The sequence below is a fragment of the Chenopodium album genome, chromosome 5 (assembly GCF_948465745.1).
Source record: "Chenopodium album chromosome 5, dcCheAlbu1.1, whole genome shotgun sequence".
Taxonomy (NCBI): domain Eukaryota; kingdom Viridiplantae; phylum Streptophyta; class Magnoliopsida; order Caryophyllales; family Amaranthaceae; genus Chenopodium; species Chenopodium album.
The window spans coordinates 35,168,950-35,179,369 of record NC_137838.1 but is presented as its reverse complement, the minus strand read 5'-3'; the positions used below and the strand labels follow the sequence as shown (position 1 = coordinate 35,179,369).

General features: G+C 37.1%; 1 protein-coding gene and 1 long non-coding RNA gene across 2 annotated transcripts; both read right to left on the bottom strand.

Annotated features, from left to right (window-relative positions):
• Window positions 1-3,112: 3,112 nt before the first annotated feature.
• Window positions 3,113-4,858, bottom strand: LOC145632826 (uncharacterized). The gene is made up of 2 exons (XM_081685159.1): window positions 4,759-4,858; window positions 3,113-4,476 (listed from the first exon to the last, which is right to left on the bottom strand). The coding sequence occupies exons 1-2, from the start codon at window positions 4,856-4,858 to the stop codon at window positions 3,113-3,115; spliced, it is 1,464 nt and encodes a 487-aa protein (XP_081541285.1).
• Window positions 4,859-6,931: 2,073 nt separating this feature from the next.
• LOC145630673 (uncharacterized) lies at window positions 6,932-9,988 on the bottom strand. The gene is made up of 2 exons (XR_014112171.1): window positions 9,560-9,988; window positions 6,932-7,338 (listed from the first exon to the last, which is right to left on the bottom strand). It is a non-coding gene; the product is annotated as an uncharacterized LOC145630673 (long non-coding RNA).
• Between the last annotated feature and the right edge of the window lie 432 nt (window positions 9,989-10,420).

Here is a 10,420-nt window from a genome sequence, read left to right as displayed (position 1 = left end):
TGACCGTTCACTGGTTAGTGATTGCTATTTTTCTCTTTCTTCACCTCAACCAGCTGATGAGCCTTTCTTTTCTTTCCGGCTCTGGTGGGGGTGGGCTGATGTTCTTGACATTGTCAAGGTCTATTGGTTCCTTTCATTGACCGTCTAAGGCCAGTGTGGACTTGATGGCTGTGAGATAACACTCCCGGGCCGTCTTCTGATCCCCATTCCAGGAACCAACAGAACCATCATCCTTCTCATACTTGATCAGCATGAGGGAAGGAATGATTACCGCCTTGGCCTCGTTGAGAGTTGGCCGGCCTAAAATAATGTTATAGTCGGTCACCTCCTCAACTACCAAGAATTTTTCGACCAGGTGTCGTCCTCCTCCTTTCTCTCCCAGCCGGATGGGTAGATCAATCCTACTGACTGGGTATACTAACCCCCCTCCAAAGCCAACCAGGGGGTGGTTTACCGGGTGCATGTTGCTGGGCTTATACTTCATCTTCTACAAGCACCTATGACTGATGATGCCCGACGAGCTGTCGGTGTCAATAAGGATCCTCCCAACCAGCTGATTGGCGACCTTATATTCAATGACAACCGGTTCGTCATGCGGGTGTCGGACGTTGCCCCTGTCCTTCTTAGTGATCAAAACATCTGGGAAGTTAGAGCTAGCTGACGCCTGCTCATCATCCTCATTGTCCATATTTCGAAGATGGTTCTTGGTGCCCCGGATGGTGGGGCCACCACATGAGAACCCGCCTACTATAGTGTAGACCGACTCTTTGTCTTTTTCCGAGCTACTAGCAGGCTGGGGTGTCTTAGATAAATGCCCCGGGTTCTTCATATTAGTCCCCTTGGATGTTGAAATGTAGGACTTTAACATCCCTTTATCAGCCAGTCGGTCCAACGCCCGCTGAAGGCTGAAGCAGTCGTTGGTGTCATGGCCAACTTCCTCATGGTATTGGCATAATTTATTTTTGTTCCTTGATTGGATGGAACTTTTCATTGGATTCGGCTTATCTAAAGACAGTCGGTCCTTAATCTCCATGAGGATGGAGTTGCAGTCCTTGTTAAACTCGTACTTGGGGACATATAATTTAAATTCTTTCTTTTTCTTCTGGGACGGCTGATCAGAATCACTCACCGCCCATACTTCTTTTCTCTTCTTGCTCTCATCTTTTTTCTTTGCCGGCTGAGCAGGCCGGCTGTCTTTTTGTTTGTCAAACTTCTTGGAGTCCGACTGACTACCAGGCGAGCAGAGGTCGGTTGCTTGAATATAGCTTTCCGCCTCCCTCAGGGCTGCCTGTAGGGTAAATTCCCCTTTTCTGACAAGGTCAAACTTAATGATCGACCCGTCTCTCATACCCTTTAAAGAAGTCTGTGAAAGCTACTTCGTCAGACAGTCTCTGAATCTGAATTCTGGTTAGATTGAACCACATGACGTAGGAGCGTAATCCTTCTCTCTCCCCCTGCTTAATGGTGCTCAAGTCAAGACTTGTTTTCTTCGCAGGGATGTTCATTGAGAAGTTGGAAGCAAACAAGAAGGCAAGCTTCTTGAAAGTATCGATGGAACCGGCTAGTAGGTTGTCAAACCATTGTTGATCAATGCCCTTCAATGTAGCCCGGAAGCATCGACACTAAGTGGCATCATCCAACCCCTGTAAATACATGAGATTGGTGTAACCTTGAGGTGATCTTCCGGATTGGAGGTACTATCATAAGTACCTACCAACACATTTTTAACCTTGGTCGGCTGTGCCGCCTCGGTTATTTCCCGGGTGAATGCAGAAGGTTGTTCACCCAGGCGGAGCAGACGGAGCTACCAGTCCAGTGGCTGGACATTGTTGTATGCCGCCTGACCTCCGAAGAGAGCCGGCTGCATGAAATGAGGAGAATACGGGCCGTAGACCATAGGCGATACGTACGATGCATTTCCAATCATCTAAGGGCCAGAATGGACGGTATTACCGCCTGTATGGATCTCATGCAAGGATTGTACATTCCCTGCAGATGTATTCTTAAAGCTGTCTGGAAAGCTTGAAGTGGACGCCGACTCAGACAACTGTTGATTCCTCTTGTGGGTGATGATCTCGCGGGCATCAAGAGTGGATTTTTTGTTTCCCACCGGTTGTTCACTCCGGCGGGTATTTTTGGTATTCCTCTTGGGCAGAAGAATCTTGGACCAGTTAAGGGTCCCGGCTGCCTTCTCCTTTGGATGCGGAGTTGGCTGCCTGTCCCTAACTGGCTTCCTCTTTTCTAAAGGAGTCTTCCTTGCCGAATGACCCTTACTTGGGCCAGCCCGACTCTTGGTGATCAGGTCCTTGATTTCACCCTTGAAACTAGTCATGAATTTCATGAGTTCGTCTCGAGTGACTGGAGCAGATCCACTGGCCGTATGGGTTTCCCCTTCCGACAGACCAAGGGGTCGACTTGTACCTGCCTAGCTTGCACCCTGTTCCAGAGTGTCCTTGGGCCGGATGCGCTTGGTTATCAGGGAGCCATCATTGGCTATATAGGTTTTGACCTGAGGATCATCGTCCTGTTGGACAGTAAAGACCTCCGGCTGGTCTACCGGATGTTCAGGAGGTGGTACAGACTCTTGAACCATCCTTGAGGTACTCTCCACAAAGACGGCGCCAAATTTTTTGGGTGTTTTTGTCCCTTGGGAGAGTTACGTCACAAAGACTAGTTCAGCTCGAGCTACACCCGCAAAAACACGAAGACTCCGGTTGTAGGATCTCCGCCTCCAACGATCAAGTTAGTAACTTGAAAAGGAATAAAGAGTGCAAAAAATTAGGTGGGTATCTTCTTGGATTCCAAGCTCAGATGTTTCTCTGATGCGAGAGAATGTAGGTGTAATAAATGATTGATTGTCTCTCCAAAATGGGGGAATATCTCCCTATTTATAGGGTCGTTGGGAGGTGTGCCCCTATCAAGGTCACTTGACCTAGATTTTAGTGGGCTGCGTCGTGTTACGGCGCTTCTAGGAAATTGGGCCATTGAAGGCCGCAATTTCAAGAAATATCTGAAGGGGACACGTGTTAGATGGCTATTTGTCCACTTAGACCAGCCTGGGCTTGACACATGGCCTTCTCTCATTAGTCCACATGTCTAGGGTATTTTTACCTTAAACAGCGGGAGTAATGCCTTTTATGTAAGCTAAAGTCCATCCTAAGGCTTCCTTATGTTTTTTAAGCAAATTCAATAACCTAGTCTCTTGAGATTCATTTAAGGAACTTGCAATAATCACAGGTAAAGTTTCATTATCACCCAAATAAGCATACTTCAGATTAGAGGGAAGGGATTTCAACTGTAATTCAGGTGCCTTAACAATAGAAGGAATCAATTTAGGCACAACAGAAGGCAACGATCTTTCACATCCATCATATTTAATCACATCAGACGACGCTACAAAAGAATTAACCATTTCTGTTTCTTCAACATCACCAAACACACCATTTTCAAACAAATTTTCACACCACTCATCAAAAACATCATGAGCCATCCAATCACACGCATTAAAAGAATCTATAGAACTAACATTATTGATATCATTAGGGTATTTTATAGCATCAAATATGTTGAATTTAATCATCTCACACTCAAATTCCATTGTTAAATTACCTTCATGAACATCAATTTTAGTCTTGGAAGTCTTTAGAAAAGGTTGACCCAATAATAAAGGAACACTATCAGATCTATCACCCATATCAAGCACATAAAAATCAGCAAGAAAAACTAATTCATTCACTTGAACAAGTACATTTTCTAAAACTCCCATAGGAAATGCATTAGATCTATCATCTAGTTGGATACTAACATTTGTCTTAGACAAAGGACCCACATTCAAGGTATCATATACAGATTTAGGCATGACATTGATTGAAGCTCCTAAGTCTAGCATGCATCTTTCAAAAATAGAATTACCAATTTTACATGGAATAGAAAACATGCCAGGATCATTACATTTAGGGGGAAGTTTCTTTTGAATTATTGCTGAAATATTTTCCCCCATACTTACCTTTTCAGAAGGCCAAAATAGTGTTTTATTAGTACAAAGTTCCTTAAGAAACTTTGCATAACGTGGTACCTGCTTAATGGCATCAAGAATAGGAATATTAACTTCAACTTTTCTAAAAGTCTCCAGAATTTCATTGTCCATAGCTTCTTTCTTAGCTTTAGAAAATCGAGAGGGGAAAGGGGGAACAACTTTAAAACAAGAAGCATCAAAACTCACATCAGAATTACTCTTCTTTATAGGTTCTTTCTCACTCTCTTTATCAGGATTCTCCTTACTCTCACCAGCTACATCCTTAGGTCTGACTTCTACCTCTTTCTCTACTGCTCCACTCTTTATTTTAGGTTCTGTTAACTCTTTACCGCTCCTAAGTGTTACAGCTTTAGCATGTTCATTTGGATTGGCAAGTGTTTGAGAAGGAAGTCTATTAGAGAGTTGAGATTCCAAATTACTCAGAGTAGTGCTTATCTGACCTATTTAAGTATCTATGTGATGTAAGTGAATGTCAGTTTTCTTTTGATATTCAAAACTATGATCATGAACCTGTCCTATTTGGTTTTCTAACTATTTCACCAAATCTTCTAATGACGAGCTAGCAGGTTTAGGTGGTGGGTTTTGTTGACCATGTTGCTTAAATTGATTAGACTGTTGTAATTGTGGTCTATTTCCATACCTTAGATTAGGGTGGTCTTTCCAGCCTTCATTATAAGTTTGTGAGAAAGGATCATACTTCCTATTTTATTGACCAGAAAAACCTCCTAAAGCATTAACATCTTCACTCTGTAAAGTAGGACATTCATCAGTAGCATAAGAAAAATCAGAACATACACCACATACTCTAGCTCTAGAACTCATTACCAGGAACAATTTTAGACACGCACTAAGGTGGTTAGAGTAGCAATTTGTTTTGCATTTTCTTGTAATTGATTTTGAATACCACTTAAATCCACATCATTAACTTTCTAACATCACTCCTACTACTATGTTGTTGAGTGTTTTGTGCCATATTAGAAATTAGAGTCTTAGCTTGAGTTGTTATTTTGTCAACTAATGCACCCCTACTAGCAGCATTGACAGGGTAAAGTCGTATCCCCTAATCAAAAGTAATTCCTAAATTCTCTAACTAATGTAGATAGGGAAGTAGGGTCGAATCCACAGAGAAACGAGTCTTTCTATTCCTAATTAATTAATATAATCTAGATTATAAAGTAACCAAAATATAATAATCGAAGGAAACTAAACTACTAAGAGTAAAAATGGGAAAGAATAAAAGTAGGAGGAGAAACAATAAATAAAAGTCCTAGGGCATAAGTTCACCAATAAATAATATTCCAGGGTAAAACATAATAATCAATCATCAATGCATACATTAATCAGATCATAAAGGGCTTTCGCTACGTATTACAATCACACAATTAATTTACCGGTATTAAATCTCATCTCTCGAATCTCGACTTAACCATTTATAAATTAACCTGCCTATTGAAACTAGATCTAAACATCAATTCTCATCTGTTGAATCTCGAGTCAATATTGTTAAACTCATGCATAAAAGATATGCACAAATCTAGTCACAGTGCATTAAATCAATCAATAGGAAATAAATCTAGCATTGACAATTAACAACAATAAATTATCTCTTCATATTATTTATGGATCCCCACAAACCCTAGAAATAAACTACTAGTGCATAATTAAAACTAAACTAATCAAAGCAATTAAAGAAAGCATGATTAAAAGCAAAAAGTAAGAGAAAGAGATTAATAATATTAAAGTAATAAGAACATAAAATAATAAATCTTGATATGAAAAGTAGAAAATAAAAGAAAAGAAAAAGAACTAAAACTAAACTAATAAAACTAGTAATTAAAAGCTAACTAAAACTAAACTACAACTTATCTCCCCCAACCTACGTACAACTACTCCTTTAAATAAGAAAGGAAAAAGGAGTTTGACTCCCAATCAACCTCTAACCCCTCATCCAAAGCTGCGTACTACGTCCACCCTAGTGGGCTTATATAACAAAGTCCAGAAAAACTCCGGACAAACGGCAGCAATATCACGCAACAGTCACCCGATTCAGAATTGGGCATCAGTCCGCTAGCAACGTTTGAGCTTCACTTCTTTGTCTGGACTTGTAACTTGATTTTGTAACTTGGGCTTTTATCTGAATTGACCGGGCTTTAAATATACGGTCATAAAATACGATCCGACTCAAATATCTTTGAAGTGGCTCAATAAGCTCGGGAATTATAATAAATCTGCAAATTCCGACAAAATGATACCAACTCTACAAAAACGCTAGAAAACTTATATTAGTAATAAAAATAGCTCCGTAGAGCTCAAATAAGCACAAATATGGCCATGGGATAGAGAATAAATATATATATAAATAAAGGGGAGTTTTTTCCCGAGTTTTTAGAGTGCCACGTAGGATCTAATTTTCTCAGCGCGCCATGTAGGATTATGAATCTTAATAGTAGCCAATTAAATAAGAGATTATTAATTTCTTTTAAAATTAAATAATTTAAATGCCATGTAAGCAAAATTGGCAAATGAGATTTTTAAGTTTAAATTAATTATATATTATATATTATCTTTTAATATTAGAAATTCTATCTAAATATATAACAAATTTTAGGCATCAATAATTCCCCTATTGCTAGGAAGCAATCCCTCATAGAAATATTGAATTAAAAGTTGGTCACTAATTTGATGTTGGGGACAAGAAGCACATAATTTTTAAAAGCGTTCCCAATACTCATATAGTGACTCATTACCATGTTGTCTAATACCACATATTTCTTTTCTAATGGACCCAACACGACTTGCAGGAAATAATTTTTCAAGAAAAGATTTTTAAACAGCCTCCCAAGTTGTGATGGATCCAGAAGAAAGAGAATACAACCAATCTTTAGCAATATCATGTAAGGAAAATGGAAAAGCATGCATTCGAATATGATCTTGTTCAATTCCTTCCGGTTTCATAGTGGAACACACAACAATAAATTGTTTTAGATGTCTATGGGGATCATCACCTACTTTCCCATACAATTTAGGAAGAAGATTAAGAAAACATGAATTGAGCTTCAATGGTTTTTCCAGAGTAGGAAAACACAATGCACAGGGGTTCATCGTCCAGCTTTGGAGCTCCTAGCTCCTTCAACGTCCGTTCTTCCATGAAAGTGTGTGTGATTGGTAGTGGATCTTCTACCTCAAGTTCAGGTTCTGCATTGAAAATTTCAAGTAGCTTCTTTGGCTCCGCCTCGTGAAGGAAGTCTACATACGCTTTTATGCGCTAAAGTCTTGAAACTGTACCGTACGCGTACATGCACCTATAAATAAAATAGAAATTTATGACAAAATGAGCTTGAATTATTAGTTGCACGAATGTTAAGTTGAAAATAAATTTCTGGTCAGAACTAAAATATAGGCAAAATCAAGGGTTGGTATCAGTTATTCAGATCAAACAAGACATTTTCAATTATAAGTAGTGCTGACAGTAAGTATGCAGAATTTTAAAAGCATCGATCAGTAAAGCTAAGAAATTATATGAACCCGACCAAGATATAACGCAATCTCATGAAATCATCGGTTGTCATGTGTAAATTCCCACAACTAATTTTACTCAAATTTTAGTCAAGTAGATATAAATCATTTTAGCAAAGTGGTCTTCCTGAAATTAGGATTATGCATACAATCACTCGTGCATCTGTCAAAATTCAACATGTTAAGCTAGCTAATTATCAAACTTATGCTGCCAGACTGATGCACATAAGAACCTTAGATTATCATTAATACAGTAGCCCACGATAACATATAAATGGACACAAAGTCTTTTAAATTTATTTTGCCTTTAGACCCTTCAATATAGATGCATTAGAAAGTAAAATGTTTAGTATATGCCACTCATTATATCTGTCAGTTCAAAGTATAAAAAGCAGAAACTTAGTGGAAGATAGCCTCAAAATTATAACTCTTAGCACCATTTAAATACCAATAATCAAAATACAAGTGTGTTTCCTATTTATCATTAGTTGTAATTAGATAAATCAATTCAATTTCCAGGGGAGAAGCACAAATCATGCAAAAAATTGTTAAGAAAACAAGACAAATACTTGTCTACATGTACACCATTATATGTAGATTAAGCTTGCAAAAAACTCGGTCGATAAACAAGCGTTATTCGGTATAACTCATTATCATGTCATATTAACTTCCATAATAGCAAATAATTAGCTAAATCATTCATGTCATCTGATAACAAACTGATCCAATATTCGAAACAGGACATGAGACTTTCTAATTACTACTAAATTTAACTAAGCATCATCCATTTACAAGTAAAATGCTCCACCAAGATAAACAAAAAGAACTGAAGTCATCTAACCTTTAAAAGCTAAGTCTGACAACTACAATGAAGCTTATTAAGTAAAGTCATGAAAAGTAGGCACTCCTTGACAGATTTAATACATGCAGACATACACTACTAAGGCCGACTTTCAGCAATCATGAAAACCTGATGACATGCATGGAATCAACCTGCTAATAGATTCTAAAATATTCAACCTCAAATAGCAAGCTTATTAAGATTCATAAGTAGTTAATTTATACATGATAGCTCTAAACTTATTCAAATAACAATATTAGCAGAAAATAATTAAACCATGAATTTATAGACTATAAAAATTATCTCCCCGGCAACGGCGCCAAAATTTGATACGTGTCGTTTCCCGTATAAAATTAATAAATAATTTACCTTAACTTAAACCTCAATAATATTAACAACTAGTAAAAAAGGGTAAGGGTCGAACCCACGAGGAGATAAATTAACTCTTTAAACTCAAAATCAACTCGAAATGAAAACTATATATACATAAATAATATTATTTACAATGTATACGTGAGAATGGGGGGTTTTATCGAACGAGTAACTAAGCCAAACAAGATTAAATTATATATTAGTCTACTATTAGAATAGACGACAAGTAAACAACCAATGTGATAACAATTTGATCATTGATTAAAACGATATAACTTAATACCCAACTTCTTTCATATAGTCTCCTTCAATATTCAACTTAATATATAAGTAGTCAAATTACCGCCGTAGTCGATTTGACATGTATAGCTCACTAGAAATTAGAATCTTACTAATACACTTTCTACCCCAATAAACTTGATATATTAGACCAATCCACAAACTCAACAAAACTACGATTGAGCCGCTCAAACTAGCGATATCGAGTCATTCACTCTAAATAATCAATTAACGCCGCATCAAATAATAATTTAGCATAGTCTAATTATTTCATACTAGCAATTGTGATGCTATTACAAGTATAAATAAATTAAATGTTCATATAAAAACAAGGAAATCATGTGAATCAATTAAATATCAAACTTGAACATTAAAATACGATTATACTCGGCGTTTAAATGACGAAACATAAATCAGGAAATTAAAGATCAAATTACATCTAATTCACCAAGTAGAAGCAACAAAATTAATCACAAAATTAAAGATGAGGAGTAAACTAAGGATAACTTATGAACTGAGCCAAGAATCAAACAACCGCTGCTCGAATCCACCGTCAAATTTGTCCCTTCGCCTTCTAATACAACCCAATCAATCAACCTTGGACCAATTCGTGCTCTACTCAGCCTCACGAACTTTCTGTACTTTTGTGGTAATACTTGTGTATTTTCTAGGAGGGATAATTAGGGATTTTATAACCGAAAAAAACCTAGGTTTTCTGGGTTTGAAGGGATAGAATTGTAGAATAAGATAGAGATTCATTTTCTCAATCTCTTGCCTTGAATTTTGGATGAATTCGTAGCTCTTATTGAAGACGAGCACTAAGTTTGGTTATTTGATTTCCACGCCTAATAGTTAGGCACTCCTTATCTTTTTGCTTTTCTTTTATTTCTTTTTAATCTGCAATTCCTTGGGTGCTCTTAACGTGACTTTGAGCTAGTGGGAAGTAGTTTGCCTCCATTTTTTAATCAAAATATTGATAAACATATTAAGTACTCTAATCTAAGAAATTTAGTAAAATAATACATCTAATATGAATATACTCTTAAAATTATAAAAGTAAATAAATTCCTAAAATAATGAATACAAGGCAATATAAAACTAATATTAGGGACTAAAAATATGGTATATTACGCACTTATCAACCTCAAATAATAATACGATCATTTACTCATTTAATTCATCTATGTCATGCTCTTTGTTCTATACCTAGCCTTGGACATGGGTAATTTGAATAACAAACCCACAAGTATAAAAACTTAAATACTCTCAATAACCAGAAAACACTGTAAACCATGACCAATATGGGTCAAATCCCACTGTAGGGGACCATAGAAAAAAAATATAAAGATTGTACCTCATTCTTAATTCATGATCAT